Here is a 20,704-nt window from a genome sequence, read left to right as displayed (position 1 = left end):
ACTAGAAAACCATCAGGACAAAAACCGGTGCCCACGTGCCTTTGAGCTGGGCCACATCATCTTGGTCAGGGAGATGCGTGCATTTCAAATGCACTAAAAAGTTTTAAGGTCACCTCTGCAGAACTCTGAGACTCTTCTAAGAGAAATCACAGCCATAAAAATAAATTCACATGGCGACGATCCACCTCTGGAACACTGTTTTTGAAGTATATCATCAAGAACAAAAGAAAAATGAGTATTAATATTTCCTACAGCTATTAGATTCAGATGTAATTTCTTTTCAAAATTTAAGGGGGAGTGGTGGGCAACCCACTGCTATTCTTAGGCCCTGTCTTCTCTCTGAAGTGAAAACTTGGTGGTTGATGGCATAGACCGAATGACTTACCTTATAAGCTACCCCTGTTTAATTGTCAAACAGATCAGCCTATGTTCCCTATAGAGGGTGCTGCGACCTCATCATGTAACTTCAAGTGCAGTGTCTTAATCCTGGAGAAGGTAGTGGGTCAGACGCCCTCAGAGTGTAATCAGCAATTATCGCAATCACGGGGGTGCAAATTTAAAAATGTCTCTATTTCTCCCAGTGGGGTAGGAACTAAATGGAGAAATAAGCTTGGGTCTAAGATTCAGGACACCTGCAGAAGAGATGCAGTTTGGCTCTGTGTTGCCTTGTGTGGAGTAAAGGCTATGCAGTTGTATCGGTAACTGTTAGATAAACCGCTTAACAATTTGAAAGTGACCTTCAAAAGAACATCAGTAGGAGGGAGGAAGCCCTCTCTCCCCTCCCCAAGGAGACCACGAAGCTCGAGGTGTGGGGGCTGTGCTGGTCTCCAGGGATGGAAGAGGCAGCGTCAGGGCCTACCTGTGTCTTGCGAAGGGCTGACGCTGTAACTGTCGCTCTCTTTGTCTACTGATCCTGTAGCCCTGGGTGTTGGTAGCCTCCAGTCTGTGGTGAGGGTGTGTGCTGAGATGGTGGGGTGGGGTCTGTTGAGGGTCCACTGGCTGGCATAGCGGTTTCTCGCTGTGGGCCCAGCCTTGGCATTCCTCCTGGTGGTGGGATCTGTGAAGAGCCAAGAATTGTGTCTGTCTTTGTCTGCAGAGGAGTGTGGTCAGCTGAGAGCAAGAGCGGAGGTCAGTGCCACCCACTCAGCCCTGCTGACTTGCCCACACCCTCCAGGAAAACTTCCTTGACTTCTCCTGTGCAGAGGATACTTTCCCTTTCCTTTGTGGCTTGAAACCTTCATCTGATACTTACGTGTTTAATCAGCCCTGAAAGGAAAAGAATACCCTACTTGGATTCAGAAGTTACATATTTGAGTCTTGTTCTTGGCCTTTAATAATGTTGTGATGCTTCTAAAAGCTAGAAATGGAATGAGGGGAGACTGACAATAATTACAGGACAAAACAAGAAAATTTCAGATAGTGATGAAGATTATAAAGAAAATACAACCAATTACTGTGCTAGAGAATGACTTGAGAGAGGTACTTCAGTTATGATGTTTGCAACCGTAATTAAATGAATGATGGTACAAAAAAAATAATGTTATGACCTGGGCATCATCATTTAACCTTCCTGGGCATCATCATCTTCTATAACACAAGGAAGTTCAGCCCAATGTGTTCTCACACGACCTCCTTTCTACAACCTTAGGTGTTGTTTTGAGTGAATCATGTTCCCCCAAAAGATATGTTCATGTGCTAACCCCCAGGACCTCAGAATGTGTGATCTGGTTCGGAAACAGGGTCATTACAGATGAAATTAGCTAAGATGAGGTCATACTGGAATGGGGTTGGCCCTTAATCCACTATGACTGGTGTCCTTATAAGAAGAGAACACAGACACAGGAGGGGAGAAGGCCATGGGATGATGGAGGTGGAGACTGGAGTGCTACAGCTGCAAGCAAATACATTTCTGTGCTGTGAAGCCACCCATTTGGTGGTACTACGTTAAAACAGCTCTAGGAAATTAATACAGATGTTGCCTGTATTTTTGTTTCTCATATTGCTACTCATTGTTTTAATGATGACTGTTTTATTCATTAAATTGAAAGCTCCTAGAGCAGAGGGACCATATTATTATGTCCCAACTCTCCTTAAGCTCCTTGTGTATGATAACACATCTCTTTAATGGAATTGTCCTAACTTTAACACAGACACCTTGGGTTATTTAATATGGAGAACAAAGGGTTAAGCTGGTGCCAGATGGGTTTCATTTTCTCTAAATCTGGAACCAAAGGCAGCAAGTCGATGGGGCTGGTGAGCTAAGAAGAAGGATGTTCCACCAGCAGAGACTGTCAGGTATCAGAGTGGGCTACGACATTGCCTTTTCCAGAATTCTGTGGAAAACGAGAGAGGTTCAGTTACCTGGAATGATTTTTTGGGGGCTCCAGCCTGGAGGCATTCTAAGGTCCTAGATGGGTCTTTTCTACCTTTGAATTCTCTGCTTCTCAAAGAGCAGTTTGGTGCAGTCATATTTCAGTATGGTCTGGCCACTTCTAAACCCAGCAGACTGTATTCACTGTTGGGCCCTCACAAAGTTTCAAAGGAGCAAAACTGACAGGGCCAGCCTGTAATGTTATTGCACTGATTTATTTATGTGCTTTCATGAGTCTGGCAGTGTCTCCAGGGCAGGGGCAATGGTATCTCTCTTTGGATCCATCCATAGAACCTACAATAATCCCTGACATACAGAGTTTTCTGAAGGAATTCATAGACCTAGGGTTACTTTATGAAGGCAATGGAAGCTCAGAGAGAAGTGACACAGCTGTTAAGTGATAAAACTATAACCCACACCTTCTGCCTTTTCAGTTCAGATAATGCCTGTTACTTGACCACATATGGCCAAATCCTGAGTGTCTAAGTTTCCTAGTACAGTGTCTACATGACCCTGGCTTGCTTATAATTCCATGTTGGAACCTGAAAGGCTAACACTGGGAAGGTGCAATGACTTTGTTTTTAAATGGAAGATTTCCTCATTGCAAGTTTCTAGTTAATTGGACTTTGAACCTAATCTATCATTCTGTGTTGCTGGAGAGGCACGTTAAGATGGCAGCCAAAGAGATAGATTTTAAGATTTCCTAAATCATCAGAATACTCAATCTTGGTGAATATTCTCTGGGGCATTGATTTTAAGACACATTTCATCCCTTACTTGCACAATTCCATGGAAGACTTCATTAGAAGATATTTTTTGGCCTTGATGAAAATGTAAATGAGTTATGCTGGAGCTCTACACAACCAGGTATGAATGATAATTGGGTTTCTTCACCGAAATGCTAGGAAAGAGGTCCTCAAAAAGACAGAAAAACATTATCATGGGTAAGAGGCTAAATGTCTTCCAGGCACTATCGACTTGATAAGTGGAGCTTAAATAACTGGAGCTTGTTATTTAAATGCTAATGAGTTTTTTCCAGAAAATTACCCAGTCCCTTACATAAGTTTTGAAAATTTTCATTTTTATTCTTCTTTAAGTTTCTTGCAACTACAACTGTTGCAGCTCATTCTGAGCAGGTTTACGTCTGGCATGGAAGTTGGAGGGTGGTTGGGGGGTATAGTTTGCTAGTCCCACTTCAAGGATACAATTATCTCCAATCCCCCAAACCTCGACCCTCGCTGCTTCTCCTTGAGCTCACTCCCCAATGGTGGGGCAAAGATCTTCACTGTCATAGCCCCTTTCCTCATTAAGATCACCCTATTTGGAAAATTCCATGGGAAAGTCGCACATGTCAGCCTTGATTCAAAGCCAGGTCTCTTTTTAAGTTAATTTTGTTCGTAATCTCTTTTTTCTAGATAAGAACAGTTTTACTGGTGGCCTGATAATGTTGAAAATATAGGTCAGGATATTAGTTTCCTTAAATCACAGCCCTCAGTTCTGTTCTGCGGGAGGCAGGCATCCTAGGATCAAAATTGTCTCAGTATGTAGAATACTGAAGTATTTGACACATTTATTTTTTAATAATTGGGTTTTTACAGCCATTGTTTTGTACCTGAACTGAACTCTGCTGTATGATAATGCCTAAGATAGCAGCTAAAATACAATTTTTACTTGGATTCCATGGGTAGCCTTTTTTGTATAACTTACTAGCTCATCTACTAAGCAAATAAACGCTGGGATTTACTGCCCCTTCATGGAAAGTATTTTGTTAGGCTCCCAGCATCCTAACATAAATAAAACTCGGTGATTAAGCATCACGCCTGCCCAGCAGCCCATGAGTTGGAGGGCATGGGATATAAATAGCTCATGGCCTTTCAACCTGGGGTCTGAACCCTAATTAAGCTTCTGCCCATTGAATCAGATTATTTTAATTATCCCGAATTTGGGATGACAGAGGATTTTGTAGATAATAGGGTTACAGAACGTGTCATGTGTACTGGGATCATGCTTTTAATCTGCTTTCGTCCGTGCCATTGGTTTCCATATCTTGTAGTTGTGGAGGTCCAGCTTTACATAACAAATTTATTAATTGTCTCATAGAGAGGATGAAACTGGGAGATCTGAACACTCCCTCATGTAACTAACAAATGTTTATCTAGCACTTATTACATCCTGGACCACTGGATGCACCTCACCCACCCCAGGTATTTCCCTCAGGGCCATTGCTAGTCCCATCCTAGGTGACAGAAGGCATTTTGTTTTGTTTTTTTTTTTCAGAGTCTCAACAGTAAAAATTCGAGTCCATGTTGTAAGCTTTTGTCATTGAATGTGCATATGTGTGAAGTCAATTCTTTAGTCTCTACATATCCTATATGTAGCATCTCTACCTAAAGGCAATGTAGAATGACTGAGAATGAGAGCTTTGGAATTAGGCTGCCTGGGCTGGAAGTTCATATTCACTACTCCCTGGCTGTGTCACTGGCCAAGTGACCTTGTCAGACCTGCCTAATCCCCTAGTCTCTGAGACTGGGTGATGTCATCACCCACCTTAAGAGCTGTCGTGAAGTTTGAATGAGATTAATGTGCCCAAGTGCTCTGGGCACAAGGGGCAGGCTCAGCCGGCCCCGCCTATGATTCCTGTGCAGCAAACATGACTCAACATCTTTTTTTTTTTCCATTCCCATTGTTGCGATCTCAGAACATGATGGCTGATTGGTATTTATCCACTACATGCCTGTGTCAGACACTGTGGCTGGTATGCAGATGAGGACATGAATAGAGTCCTAGTTTTCCAGTGTATTATAATCCACAGGAGAGTCAGAGAAGTAATCAGTGCAGCAGAACAGCCAAGGGACGTGTTTTCACACACTGACAGAGATAAATAGCAAATTGTTATGATTTCTCCCACCCTTATAAGAATCTGTTGCAACCCTCTGGCAAACTAATAAAATGCCTAGAAACGTAACTTCTACAATACAGTCATTCTGGTGTGCAAGCAACATGTTTTAGATGCTCTTCTTAAAAATAAAGAATGCTTGCAATGACAACACGGTCCTAACATATAAAATAGAATCATGATGTCTTTTCTAGCTGAGAAAATAGAGAATACAAATGAATCTCTGCAAATATGCCCAACTGCAGTGAGAAGAACCTGCTCCATGGAATTCACTGAGGTAGAAACACCTGGGCAGAGGTGAGAAGCTCTGGTGCAAGAAGCTAGTGGGGGAACTGTGCTTCAGAAAGTTCATGAGTTTCAGACTCTTGAACCCACTGTGGGGCCAGTCACCCATCATTTCTAATTCTAAATAAAACATAGAGTGTTGTCAGTCCCTCATACTGTGGTTTTTAAGGAACATTTAACAAAAAAATGATCCAGAAGATCTTTTCCTAACACAGAGGGTTCCGCAAGTGCTAAATGAATAAGCTCATTTTGGAGAGTGAGGGGGGAACCAGAGATTGATGCATGCATTTGAGTAGATTTGCTTGATGTTGGTAAACATCATTTAGTGAAATTCATCACAAAGGAAACAAACATTGTTCTATAAGCTGCAGTGTTTCCCTGTGATCATCAGGCTAAGCCCCAAGGACAGCATCTCAGCACTCTCAGAATGAAATACACCTGCCACACGCTGGCTTAGGGTAGGTGCCCTGCAAGATGAGGGCAGCTGTTTCTCTGTCTCACCTTTTCCTTGCCTTTCACTGTGCTCCAGTGCCAACTTCCATGCTCATCATGCGGGGAACCTTGGGAGCTTTTCCCTGCCGCCCCCTCTGCTCCCGCTGTGGCTCTGATCTTGTTTCATGTCTTCTCCTCACTGGAGGTCTTCTCGAATGACTTGGACCCAAGACAGCCCCTCCCACTGCTCCACATGCCCGCTGACTCACCATGGCTTCATTCTCTTTCTGTCTAGGACTTACTGAGACATGAGAAACACTTTAGCTCCATGTCTAACGTCTGCCCCCTGACTAGAATGAAATGAATGTCTTTTTGTGTCTTACTCATGGTGTATCTCCATCACACAGCACTGAGCCATATATGTAAAGTGAAACCTGAATAAATATTTTTGAAAGCTGAATGAATGCATTAACATTCCCAGCCCTGCTTCCAACTGTATAGCCATGAGATATACACACGTCTCTCCCATGTGCATCCTGCCTGCCACTCACTGACCACTGGTTTACAGTATCTGCTGTGACTCAGGTTCATGTCTCTGTTGATATTTTACATGCCAACAAATCAACTTCTCCATTATTCTGGGGCTGACCATGCAGCCGGAAGGTTGCCAGTGCTTTTGTTTTGGGCTGCTTCTTCTCCTGTCTTAACTATTTATGACTAGCTTTATGCATTCTCGGCTGCTAGCTGACCATTGAAAGGAAAGTAGAAATGCACGTTGCTTTTTACCTGGCAGGAAGAACTGATGTGCTGGAGGGGTCCTGCCCTGCTGCGTTACACACAGGAAACATTTCTAACCCTTGCGGCAGTGTTTCTCAATGTGGGGTCCAAACAGCCAGCATTAGAATCACCCAGGGTATCTGTCACCATGCAGATTCTTAGGCCAGAATCTCTTGGTGGAGGCCTGGAATTGATATTTTAAATAGGCACCAGGTGATTCTGATGCATGTAAAGGTGGAGAATGAGACCCAGGGCATCTGCTCTGTTGTCTCTTTTGCCTACTCTTCCGCTACCGTTTCTAACAGAATGCTGAAGCCAAGGCTGCATCGCTCTAAAAATCGAATCCTTTCAATATCTATAACTTTTTCTGATGTAGCAGCAAAAAAGTGGCTCTTAAACCCATTGGAGCAGTGTCTTGAAGTAGCAGCAAGCCACACCAGGCAGTTCACAGTGGAGAAGCCAATGGCTGAAGAGACGTCAAAGTCCTTGAATCTTTTTTTTTTTTTTTTGAGACAGAGTCTTGCTCTGTCACCCAGGCTGGAGTGCAGTGGTGCAATCTCGGCTCAATGCAAGCTCTGCCTTCCGGGTTCATGCCATTCTCCTGCCTCAGCCTTCTGAGTAGTTGGGACTACAGGCACCTGCCACCAGGCCGGCTACTATTTTGTATTTTTAGTAGAGACAGGGTTTTCTCCGTGTTAGCCAGGATGGTCTCGATCTCCTGACCTCGTGATCTGCCCGCCTCAGCCTCCCAAAGTGCTGGGATTACAGGCGTGAGCCACCGCGCCCGGCCTGAATCATTTTTTAAGAGCCAGGCTCTGGCACACACCCCTTTACAAAGCTAATTCCCACTCATATCCCGTTTATGTCTTCAGAATGTACTAATGTGATCAAAGAAAGGGGGGAAGAAGATTAGACAAAAGGAAGAGGTGAAAGACTTCTTTCGAATGTAGAATGTTCTTGAAAACATTTTTTAAATGAATTTCAATGCCTGCTGAAACTGTTTTCTGTATATTACAATGTTATTTTGTAGGCAACGGGTTTACTTCATAAAGCTCACTGCATTTTGCAAATGCTTCTCAAGCTAGGATTTATGAAGAATAGCTTTTAACATTATAATATTTATTTTTCTAATAATAACACACTAAGAATGTAAATTTTTGCAAAGAAATTGATTCGAGATTTGAAAGCTAGACATCAAAGCTTCCAAAATGATAATAATCAGGACATTAATTTCTCAGTCTGTAAAGAGATTTAGGAACGATTCCAATTATGAAGAAATAAGAATATGTAATTAATAAGCTCTACATACATATTAGGGGATTCACCTTCATTGCAGTAATTAATTTCCATATATTATGGATGCAAATATTAATAACAGAATCCAACATAATCTTCACATTAACCAGAACTATAATTTTTCTCAAACAGCATGTTCAGGGGGAAAAGCATAAGCTTTGGGGATAGACAGGTCTGTTGCTGAATCTTGGTTTTACTACTTATGTGTGCAACTTTATGCATTTGCATAATTTATCTGAGGCTACAGTTTTCTCATCTGCAGAATAGAGGCTATGATACCTACTTCATGAGTAGGTATCTTACAGGATTGTTGCAAAGATAACTTGCATGACATCATCTTTCTATCCCAATACTGGCACACGGCAGATACACACTAATGTGGATTACCTTCTTCCTTTTCTGTGTTGCCTAAATTAAAAAAAAAAATACATGTACCTGAAATTTCTAGAACTTTTTATAGTAAACCAATACTAACAGTAATTCAATTGACATGATAATAGCCAAGATCCATCCATAACAGCTCATTATCCCAACTAGAGATGTTGTTATACCCATTTGTTTCTCAGGCACAGGTATGAAAAGCCACACATTTTCATTTGAGAGAGAAAGAGCATTACTATGTTTTCAGCGTTGTTAACACCCACACATTTTAAGTGTTGTTGACCACTCACTCGTTCCCGGCCGAGCATCTGAAACATCCACTAAGGGCCCAGTGGCCTGAGACACCGATTGGTAATGGACCGTGTGAGTGACCGTCAGGGACTTCTGCTTCGCTGCCTCTCCAAAGTCAGCATCCGTCAACAGAACCGTGGAGCGATCATCTACAGAACGGCAGAACACAGACAGAAAGCCAAACACGTTTACCTCCCTTCCAACGACTCCCTGGCCTTTTCTCTCCTGAGGCACTTGTGTTACTGTTAATGACAACCACAAGAATAGCCTCATCTAAAGTGACAAAAATGATTGCAAATTCAAGCACTGAACCAGCATTACTCTAGAGTGCTAGGAATAGAAGCTTCTTCCTAGGGGTTGGTTTTGGGAGCACTGAGCTAAGAAGAACCATGACTATGCAGAGAAGGAGCTCTTCTTTCTCTTTGCGCTTGGTTTTTCATTAAGCTAACATTGATGTGAACTCTGGATTTATGTGTTTGTCAAAAGCTTCTCTGAGACATCATCTGCAGCGCCAGCCCCCTCACCAGTGATGAGGTTGTCAATGAAGATGGATCCCTTTGGCTGCTGGGAAGCTCTGTTTGCAGGACTAGAAAATCGCCACTGCAGTTCTCTCTACTGAGGCTTGCTCTTATTCTGAACTTGGCAAATGTTTGGAGGCGAAATAAAGAGAAGAAAACATGCCAGTCTTCAGAGCTTATTGATTCCTCTATTTTAAAGGACTCAAGGTATGTTCCTTTCCTTCCCACCTCCTGTAAGCTTTAATCACTCTAGAACATCCATTAACTGACTTCTCCTACGTGATTCACTTGTCAGACTTCCCAAGTCCTACTGCCGTGGGCACTTGAAGGTGAGCAAGGCAGGAGCCTGGGTTTGGATGGGTTCTGGGCATCTCAGTCTTTGGAGCAGGAGCCGCTGATTGAGCTGGGTCATTATTTGGTGGTCCAGGGTTCTCATTACTACCTCGTGATATGTTCCATACTTTTTAAAGAGCTTTTTTACTCCAAGGGAGACTTTGGCTAGGATATATAGATTTTTCATAAATTTTCAAAGACTGCAGCCCAGGATGCTGTTGCTGGGAGTTTATCAGTCAGCAGGGACCACGCTGCAGCCTGCCCTGACACTGCAACAGGGATGCGAAAGTCGTAAACAACACAGCTCGACGCCCATGCCCAAAAAAGGCTCTGAACAGAATGAACCTTACAAAATCCAATTACTCAGGCTCTGGCAGGAAAGGAAAGCCTCTCGAAGTTAGAATAAAATTTCTTGGCAGAGAAATAGAGGAAAGGCTGCCAAGATGTCTGTGAGTATCCCAGCGTGTGGTGCGGTGAGGGTGGCACCACAGCAGGAGCCAGGGCTTGGCCTGGAGGTCCGGCCCCGTGGCGGTCACTTGACTCCTCCAAGAGGGTGGCTCTTCCACAGAGACAGTGTCCTACAAGTGGACCCAGCACCAGAGGCTCCATGTCTACATTTGTTTTTCATTAATGATGGAAAGTATCACAGTTTCTAGCATGCAGGCCTTTTTAGATCACACCAGATGATCTGTGGGGCTAGGTTACACACTTTTCATGGAAAATTTTGGGCACCCATCTGATCATGAGGTTAACCATTCATACTAGTTGGAAATTAATGTCACTGTAATATTGGATTCTTGTAGTCAGAGCCTGGAGCATTTTAAAGCACCACAGTTCTACTTCCCAGTAATTAGAAAATGCCATCGACCAATTGTTAGACATCACAAGGAGGTCAAGGGCTCTCGCTGATAGATGATCCTGCATGGACTGGGATGGATCTCTGGCTAAGGGTCATATTTACAAATGGAAATGACTGGCAGAATTTCTCTGGTGTTAAGCCCCCAGTGACCAGCTCCTAGCAGGCCATAGACCACTCATGGCATCTGCCTATCTATTTTCATAGCCATATGTAGGATTATTAACTCTAGTGAGGCGCATTTAACAAATACTGTAACCGTGTTATATAACCATGGTGACCTCCACAAGCTATGTAACCTCTCTACGTCTCAGTTACAAAAGAACCTTTTCCTATGTTGGCTGGAAGGGTTAAATTAAACAATGCATATAAAGAGCTTATAAAATTACATGGTCAAAGGAATTACATTCTGATTTTTGAAATTTTTTCAAAGGAAATTTTTAGTTTTAATGCCCAATCTACTGGGTGAAACAAAAGAGATTCCAGGTCTACCTTTCCCTTTCCCAAAAAAAGATCATCAAAAGCAAAACATAGTAGCTTATCCCTTATCCTGATATAAGCAAGCTAATAAAATCTTGTGTACTTCAGGGCAGGTAGTGCCTCCTCATATACATGGTTTAACTGAAGCGTTTCACTGAAGTTAGCCCATCAAGAGCCACTTTGGACTTGACCAGTCTTGCTTTAAGTGCTGCTATGCCTGGACCAAATGCGACTCCAGCTAGGAGAACCCAGGCCTTAGAATTTAGGAGCCATTAGGTCAAGATGTCGCCAGTGGTGGGCGGGGCAGCAGAAGGGCAAGGGTTGATGGAGGAGGTGTGCTGCTCACGTGGCCTCTTACCACTGCCTTCCTGGCAGGAGGCAGCCGGGCTATGTGCTGAGAGTCAGGCAGTTTATCCAGACCACAAGGAAGGGTTGCCCTGGAACCCATGCCAGCCAACACCTTCCAAAACAAACATAGCCAGGTTTGAAAAGAGGCAGCCTTGGAGCCTGCCTCAGAGGGTTTCCACGGGCACTTGAAAGCTTGGGTAACTTCTGGCTGAGGCTTTCTTGGAAGCAGCCTGTTGGTGTGGAAGCAGGTGGCCTGCTGCTGTGCTAGCTGTCACTGGAGACAGACAGCACGGTGGTGAGTGTGGCCAGGTGGGGAACCTGGTTCTGCGCCTGTCTCTGTGACCTTGGAATGCTACACAGACCTCTCCACATCTTGGTTCCAAAAGCAAGACTTCTTTCATAGGTTGGCTGAAAGGTTAAACTAAGTAATGCACACGAAGTGCTTACAAAAACTGTGTGACATTTACAGAATTCTCAATACATGTTAGCTATTCTTCTCATTATTATTGGAAAGGAAATATAAGGTATTTCACTCCAGAATAAACAGAATAATCGAGGGAGGCAGTGTGGGGTAATGGACTTCAGGTGGAAAGAGGCTGGGAAGAGTGAAGACACCTGGGTTCTGGGTGAACAAGCCAGGAAACCTCCAGGTGGCTGTTCTGAAACCCTAAGACTAGGGCCCTGGTGTTTTTTTCCAAAGTGCTGCTGGGGAAACAGCTGCAGGATGTTTCTGGGGCATGGGTGTGGGGGAAGATGTCCTGTACAAAGACATGTGTTTGTTTAAGTGTTAAGTATAGTTTAAAAGTTTTCTTTAAGGACGGCTTGCGTTATCAGAGTTGATGAGGGGGGCACAGAGTGGATTTTCAACCTGGGGCTTTAGAGTGCAGGCCTTCTGGATTGATGTGTATTTGATTACAGATGTTTATTCCTTGGAGTGGCATCCATAGCCTCCCCTGGAAAGATCCCAAATGGATCAGAGCTGGGGGATTTCTGTCCCAAATGCCTGGAAATGAATGGCATATTGGCATATATGGTGGTAGATATAAGTCAAATTTTCTGCACATTTGCTGGTACTTACCCTTCTTCACAAGAACAATTCTCTGCTTTCTAGCTTTTGTACTCATGTAGCCTTCAAGACACTCTCCTGTCTAATATTTCCCACACCCTGGGGTTTGGATTGAGACGGCATGGCTGTGGCAGCCACTTTCTGTAAAATGGCAAATAGGGCACCTTACCGATGGTCTCCATTGTGTCTCTCTCTTCAATCAAAAGCTGAGCCCTGGGAATGTCGATGTGCATTCGCAGGGTTTGCTGCTGCTTGCTTAAGGTATCTGAAGTCCGGGTATTCTTACTGGGAATAAAATGGGGGAATGCATTAACAAATCCAGTTCAGTGTTAACATTCTACCAACATGGACCTGTATACCAACTTAGTTTATTGTCTAAATATACAATACCTTGTGGGGAGGGGAACAGAAAAAGTACATACTATGAAAATGTTTCCTTCATTCAAATGTTATTTATTAATATTAAATTTCAGCTGGCTGGGGAGTTTCAGAAAATAAAAATTGTCAGTAGAGACTGGCTCTACATCAATAGAATCTTTAGAAAGTTCTCATTTCTTGTGTAAATGCTAAATGAAACAAATGAAAAGCAATTAAAAACCAACAGCATTTTCATTTGTCACATATGAGATATTCCAGTGAGGGTGAGGAATAGAGCACCAGATATTCCAAAGATGGTGAGGGAAAAAGCACGTGCACCAGCTGTTTGTCGGATGGGAGTTTTACTAATGGATTTGTATTTATATCTGGTGTCATTTTATGTTTGTTCTAGAAGCAAATCACAAACCTTGTTAGCTTCCCTGACATTAGTTTTCCTAACTGATAGTACATTTTAGAATAGAAAAAAAGAAAAGCAATTACTATCATAATTTAATCTCAAAATTTGTGTTCCAGAAAATTACTCTTAGAGTGAGCTGTTCTCTAAAAGTAAATGAAAATAAGTAGTAAAACTGCATGGTAGAATTGTATTCAGTTATGGCCTGCAGTTAAAAAAAATCTCCACGTTGCACAAAAATCTAAGAAAGTCAATAAAGACCTTAATTAGCAATCCACATTAGAAGGGCGGTTGTTCAGTCTTTACAGAATAATAAGACTTTACTAGATGTTCAAATAGTATTTGCTAAAGCATCCTGTAAGAAGTAACAGTCCCTTGGATAATCCAATCAATGGCATAATCTATGGCATCCATCAGTCCAGCTCAATTGTTGTTAACACTGGTTTTGACAAAGATTTCCGGAGCCTAGTTAACTCAATAATAGTTTACCTCTGCGTTACTTTCAATGGAGACCGAAATAGGAATACTCACGCTACATTTTAAATGCTTTCCCCTCTAACCAAGCCATTCACCCCAAGTCCCAGGGCTCTGCCTCCACCGATCCTTCCTTGTTAATGAGGACTCATCCATTCTTGAACCAAGTGGTGGACAGAACCTTAATTATCCCAAAGTGAAGTTCACTCAAGTACCCCCTTAGATGTTTGCCTGATGAGATCCATGTATACTCCTCATTTGAGGAAAAGCAAATTATCCCATGAGAAAGACAACTTCTGAAAGGTGCAACATTTCTACTTAGGACTTGATCTTGAACCAGATTTCTTGCTCTGCAGATGAGGAAACTGGGTTATGTACCTACATCATGCTAATTATGCAGAGCCCAAATTCAAACGTTTTGTCCTGATTTTTCACATGGTCTCTGTGCTCTTTCAAATTACTTAACTCACTTCTCATTTATTGATTTTTTTAAAAAGAGAGTAACAAAAAAATTCAAATAATCATATAAAATGAAGAGCATTTTGGTTACTTGGGGGTGTGCACTTACGGCATGCTTAGACAAGCTATATTTCCACAAAAACATATGGGGAACTACTCCTCTGTGAATATCCCAAAGATCTGTTTAGAAACCTCACTAGAGACTTGAGCTTGTCCTTGCACCAAAAATAGAAGTGTGAGCTAGTTCCTTCTGCTCTTCATGAATAGTTATGAGGCAGTCAGCGGCTGCTCTATTAAATAGCGATGAACACCAAGTGCAGGCTATACTTAAACAACAATAAGGGGTCTGCTACCAGACTGCCACAGGAAGCAGGCTAAATAACGGCTGTGAACCGCCACGACTGGCTGGCATCAAGATTTAGAACATGATTCGACCCTGCGAGCCAGGACGACCAAGGCTGGAGGTAAATTCTTCCTCCTCAGAAGACTATAAGAAAATGGCCCAACAAACCTTGAGATTCAGAAGCTAATTGTTTTTTGTTGTTGTTGTGATTGTTGTTTTTTTTTAGAGACAGGGTCTTGCTCTGTCACCCAGGCTGGAGTGCAGTGGTGCAATCACAGTTCACTGCGGTCTTTTTTTTTTTTTTTGAGACGGAGTCGTGCACTGTTGCCCAGGCTGGAATGTAGTGGTGCGATCTCGGCTCACTGCAAGCTCTGCCTCCCAAGTTCACACCATTCTCCTGCCTCAGCCTCCTGAGTAGCTGGGACTACAGGTGCCTGCTACCACGTCTGGCTATTTTTTTTTTTTTTTGTATTTTTAGTAGAGACAGAGTTTCACCCTGTTAGCCAGGATGGTCTCTATCTCCTGACCTCATGATCAGCCCGCCTTGGCCTCCCAAAGTGCTGGGATTACAGGTGTGAGCCACTGCACTCAGTTGGACTCACAGTTCTTTCTCTTTGCACTTGGCTGCTCCCTTTGTTTAGAACACACTTCCCCTGCTACCCCCAAAACCCCCATAGCTGGCTCCCTCCTTGCAAAGCTCAACTCAGATGCCATCTTTCCAATGGAGCCAGGCTGGCCATGTGATGGGGATGTCTCATGAGTCCTCTCCCCATTCTCTGTTTAATTTTGTCTCCTTGGCACTTATTACTCTCTAGCATATACTTAACTGATTTATCTTATCCATTATCTGCCTCCCTCACTGGAAAATATGCTCCACCAGGGTTTTCTTCACCTGCTCTGTTTCCTGTGTCTCCCTAGGACTTAGAACAGTATATGGCCAAAGTAAGTGCTCAATAAATATCTATTAAGTAAATCCTCACACTGATTTATTTTGAGGGCACAATGTGAGCTGAGTGACTTTGTATTGAGGCAATAATATCCTTCTCATTCTAAAAGGGTCATTGGATTCCAACTAAGTTATTCCATTACTTAATATTTGCTGTCATTTTTGACAATCTATTGTTACATTTATATTTATCACTCTGTGTTCTGTGAACCTCAAAAATGATAACAATTGGTCATTAGAATGGCAGCAAACCTTAAAAAAGTGATTTGAACAAACCTCATTTGCAACCTGGAAAAAAGAGTCCAAATGTTTTCACTGTGGAAGCAAAAATTGCATCTTTTTGGCATGGCATAGGATCATGCTAAATATATTAGTTATTATTGAGCTATAATCTTCAACCATCCATTTATTTGCCATCTGGTTGTTTGATTAAAATGAGAAGAAGAGGAGAGCAGAGGGGGTTTCACAGGGCAGAGAATTTCCCGGCTTAGCCAATCAATTATTTGCAGCCACTGCCACTCTTCAAAGTCTTAATAGTCCATCATCCTCCCAAATATGACACAGAACACTCCTTAAATGTACAAATGACTATGGGACTGTTAAGAGCATAGCTCATTATAACACTAGGGTAGAGATTTTTTATGTGCACAAAAATACGAACATCAAAAAAGCTAAACTAATTTGACCATTCCATTTGAACCTTTTTCTACTTACACCCAACTCACTCACTAATACTGATTCCTGGACCTTAAACATTATACATGTTAGCTCTCTACAGTATACAGGTTAGCTCTTTAGAGCAAGCACCTCTTAGAAGGCTGTTTCTTTTTTTAAATCTTGCATAAAAATATAAAAGGACAACCTTTCTATCTGGGTGTGAGGGATGCAGTCTCTCTTCCCTGGGGTGATGTGCATGGGTAAAATAGGTGGGTATCTAGGAGCATGAAGCTCAGCAATGGGTGATGCTGCCATGCCAGGGATCCCTGGGGACCCAGGCTGAGTGGTATGTTCTGCTGTCTCACCTGCCTTCCTGGCCTGGCCCTCAGCTAATCTCCCTGAAATACGCAGATACTTCTTGGTAGAAAATGGTTGAAAAATAAATGTTACATTCACCTAGAACACAGAACATGGAGTGATAAAGCTAGAAACAATGTTGAATATTTTATTTTTATTTTTTAGGTAAGGAAATCAAGACACAAAGTGGTAAAATGACCTGCTAAGATCTGAAAACCAGCTTATGGCCACACGGGGCCTAGAACATAGACTTGTGGTTCATATTCTCACTGTACCAGGCTGCCAGCTCCTTTGACTTCCAGAGACAACAGCAGCACAGACCAGGGGTAGCTGTTCAGTATCCTCTCTGCCAATGGACACGATTTGTCTGGACCCCTTGGGACATGTCCAAAAATGGTTGATCCTAAATTGACCAGTTAGGTAACGAGGTCTTTGTGTGCTTGGCCCATTCACCTGCCAAACTTAGATTGAACGAACCTTTCATGGGTAAAAGCTTTGCTTTTACTTCTAAATTAATCCCATAAAAATCCACCTATTTGAGAAGCTTGAAAATTCTCTTCCTTTTCAATCACTTTGACCATTTGAAGGAAAACCACTGTAACTATCATAAGTGGTTGTGATTACTGGTTTTACTGTTCCTAATTCATCCTGGCAACTGGCAATAGGAAGACCATAATTAATTCCTCCTCTTATCAACAGATGGTCTTGCAACCACAGCACTACCCTGTTTATAGAGGATGCTTGCTAATGTCTTTCTCAGAGGCTAGGGAGAAGGAGTAGGAATACACTCTAGAACATCAGGAGAAGTGAAAAAGCAATCATCCTAACTGAACAAATGTTGAACATGTCAGAAAATATAGCCTGCAGTTTCACAGCCTCTGGACAAAGGCATGATTTACAGTTTGGAAGTAGATAGGGGAGGGGCCAGGGTAGGTTGTGCAGAGCACAGCTGAGGGGAGGAGAAGCTGTCTGGGGGGCTGCAGGAGTCGTGCTCAGTGTACGAACTGGTGAAGCAGACCAGGGGTGGGGGCTGCTGTGGTGAGCAAAAGTCACGCCATTCTAAAGGGGCACTGTGCCTACCTCCAGGCACCATTATGACCTCAGCGGTGTCCAGTATGGCCAGGGCATTTTCAAGAGAAATCAGAAAGCCAATTTTTTTTTTCTTTTTTTTGAGATGGAGTCTTGCTCTGTCGCCCAGGCTGGAGTGCAGTGGCGAGATCTCGGCTCACTGCAAGCTCCGCCTCCTGGGTTCACACCATTCTCCTGCCTCAGCCTCCCCAGCAGCTGGGACTGCAGGCACCCACCACCACGCCCAGCTAATTTTTTGTATTTTTAGTAGAGACGGGGTTTCACCCTGTTAGCCAGGATGGTCCCGATCTCCTGACCTCATGATCCGCCCGCCTCAGCCTCCCAAAGTGCTGGGATTACAGGTGTGAGCCACCGCGCCCGGCCCAGAAAGCCAAATTTTATATGAAATCTCTTCATTTTAAATGTCATCAACTAATTCATATTTTTAAAGTCTATCTTTGACAATTTCTTTTATTAGGTAGATTAGTTATTAAAAGTCAAGTGACTCTGACTTCTTTCTTTTCCATGTTTTATCAGATCTACTCAACACAAGTGCATGTGTGTTTGGATGTATTCCCTGTGACCCATAAATGTCACACAAACAAAGAGCACGGGCTGAAGGCATCGCATGCGATGTCTGTAATCTTCTCCCGGAAGTGTGATGAAGTACCCCTTGTGAAGGAGATACTGTAGAGAGAATTTGCATCTTTGCTTTTCCTCTGGGCTCCAGATTTCTGCTACCAGTTGTCTATTTGACACTTCCTCTGGATGCCTTAAAAATAATCCCAAATTCAACATGACCCAGACAGGTCTTTTCATTCCCATCAACACCTCCTCCCAACCTACCTTCCAAAAAAATCAAAAGTCCATAGCCTGCCTCTATCTTCCTCATCGTGGCAGATGGCACCAACGTTCATCAGATCAGTCACAACAAATGCATTTTAGAGTTATCCTTCCCTGGTGACTCAAGCCTGTAATCCCAGCGCTTTGGGAGGCCAAGGCGGGTGAATCACCGGAGGTCAGGAGTTCGAGACCAGCCTGGCCAACATGGTGAAACCCTGTCTCTATTAAAAATACAAAAATTAGCCAGGCATGATGGTAGGTGCCTGTAATCCCAGCTCTTTGGGAGGCTGAGGCAGGAGAATCACTTGACCCGGGAGCTGGAGGTTGCAGTGAGCCGAGACCACGCCATTGCACTCCAGCCTGGGCAACAAGAGCAAAACTCCAACAACAACAACAACAACAAAAGAGTTATCCTTCATACTATTGTTTTACCTACAACTCACGTTGTTTTAAAATACAGTATGGCCAAACAAAATGTCTGTAGGATGGAATCTGTGTGCCAACGGCATTCTACTACTACCTTCGGTCTTCAAAGATACTAGTGATATGGAACATGTGAAGTTTTTAAATAACAAAAAAGTACTAATTTTATATGTGTAGATGGAGAAGGAAGTCACAGCCAAATGTGTTGGTGATGGGAGTGGGAAGAGATCCTAGATCCACCCTCTTTCTCTCCCACATAAATCATCCTAAAGTGGCAATGTTGAGTTCACCATCAGAGTCCTTGCCATTTTCCCTACTTATTTTCTAGACTCTGATTTTCCTTTTTCACTTTTCATTTAATCATTGCAATATGAAAGGCCTAAAATGCAAATATCAGGCTGAGGTAACACATCAGGCAATTAATCCATACGTGTAAATGCTTCATATCAGAGTGTTCTGTTATTTACAGAGTAAAAAGGTGGGACAGCACAAGAAAACTGAACGTTTGAAGAGGGGGACTGGGTGGAAAATAGAGTTTGGGGACGTGAAAGCAACGTGCTTGTCACAGCTTTGCTGATCACAAGCCTGTGGACGTGTGAAAGGAAAGCTGTGAAGGATGCATTTCTGTCTTCCACAGTTGTGAACATTCTCGTACTTACTCAATAACCACTCTTCATTCATCCCCTCCACGGTTATGAATGAGGCAACTACTGTGCTGACTACTCCTAACATGAGGATGAACTATGAAGGCTATGACTTCCAGGACCAGAATAGACAGTGAATAGACAGTGGTAAGAGGAGCTGATGGGTGCCCTGGTGGAGGGTGTTGATGGAGACCCAGAGCCTTTGAAGAGCATGGGGCACAGCACACTCCTTTTGTGCTTTTCTTTTAACTTGGATGACTCTGTTAGAAAGACGGCTTGACCTCATGAGTAGTAAATTTAGGTGAAGGCAAAACTAAAGCTACTTCCTCTTTATGTGCCTCTGTTCCCCGGCTAATGGAAGCCTTCTATTGGTTGTGTCCAGCCAACAAGACATGTCTACAAATACATCATTTTCATCTACAACTTCAGCGAGGTATTACATAAATATTTTGGAATGTATAGGAAATTGCATTCTTTTCTAAAAAGAAAAGATATTATCCATTTCAGACTGCCATTATTAAAAAAGAAAAGAAATTATCAAGGCAAGTTGGAAATTGTTCTTTCAAACATGGTGTCTGGGGTCTTGTTCTTACCTCATGAGCATTTCAGCTAAACTCTTTGCATCTGGGGAAAGAAAGTTAACATTAGTACATGGTAAATAACTCATTAACATTCACTTAGGCATTTATGACAAATACTCTACAGTCAGATCACAACAGTCATTTTTAAACACAATCATATACCCAGATTACTACTAATGACCTCGAGTTTTATGGAGTCCTTATTTCTTCTAAATGAGACTTTTAAAATATATCTTATTTTAATTACAAAAAGATCAACATAACTATCCTATGATTATAACATTCTCAGACATCTACTAAATGTTTTATTCCAGCCTACAGTAACTTCTAGGAAATCCAATTTTATTTTCGGTAGTCAGAAAATTAACATTTTGAAAGTATATCATTTATGTTGAACAAACCCATGCTTTTTGTTATCAAAATATCAGAAGTAAGTGGCATTATTATAGAGCTCTGAGTTCCTCGGGTTGACCAAAGAATTGTATAAATGAAATATAAATGTTCCTGGAAACTTAGATGTTTATTTCGAATTCAGAAATAAAAAAAACTTCATTTTTTTTTTCTCTGAGGACATTGTTTACCAAGACCTGGTTATCACTCCTGACAGAAGGAATCCTGACTAAAAGTGTAGAAAAAAAAAATCCAATTTTTTTTGGTGGTGCTATTTTGAAATTCCCGTTTCCCTTAAAATATAATTTATTCTTTTTACACATTTGGTCCTGGCAAAAATGAATGTTTCCTTACTTAGAGCACAAAAACCTTCCTTTCTTTTTTATTTCATTGCTCTCTAAAAAGTCTTGATGCTAA

At 42.4% G+C, this 20,704-nt stretch overlaps 1 protein-coding gene across 9 annotated transcripts in view; it reads right to left on the bottom strand.

The window, feature by feature from the left end:
* DSCAM (DS cell adhesion molecule) overlaps positions 1–20,704 on the bottom strand; it is an 855,708-nt gene that overhangs the window by 18,758 nt on the left and 816,246 nt on the right. For 6 of the 9 annotated variants that reach the window (XM_065541361.2, XM_045389319.3, XM_045389320.3 and 3 more), the window contains 4 exons: positions 19,910–19,940; positions 12,500–12,615; positions 8,702–8,878; positions 860–1,057 (listed from right to left, as the gene is read on the bottom strand). In XM_065541361.2, the coding sequence (XP_065397433.1) occupies positions 860–1,057; positions 8,702–8,878; positions 12,500–12,615; positions 19,910–19,940 (522 nt within the window). The remainder of the gene's footprint in view (positions 1–859; positions 1,058–8,701; positions 8,879–12,499; positions 12,616–19,909; positions 19,941–20,704) is intronic. The other 3 variants (XM_065541362.2, XM_045389322.3, XM_074033989.1) reach the window with 1 other exon arrangement.

The sequence above is a fragment of the Macaca fascicularis genome, chromosome 3, assembly GCF_037993035.2.
Source record: "Macaca fascicularis isolate 582-1 chromosome 3, T2T-MFA8v1.1".
NCBI classification, from domain to species: Eukaryota; Metazoa; Chordata; class Mammalia; order Primates; family Cercopithecidae; genus Macaca; species Macaca fascicularis.
This window is presented reverse-complemented; position numbering and strand designations above follow the sequence as displayed.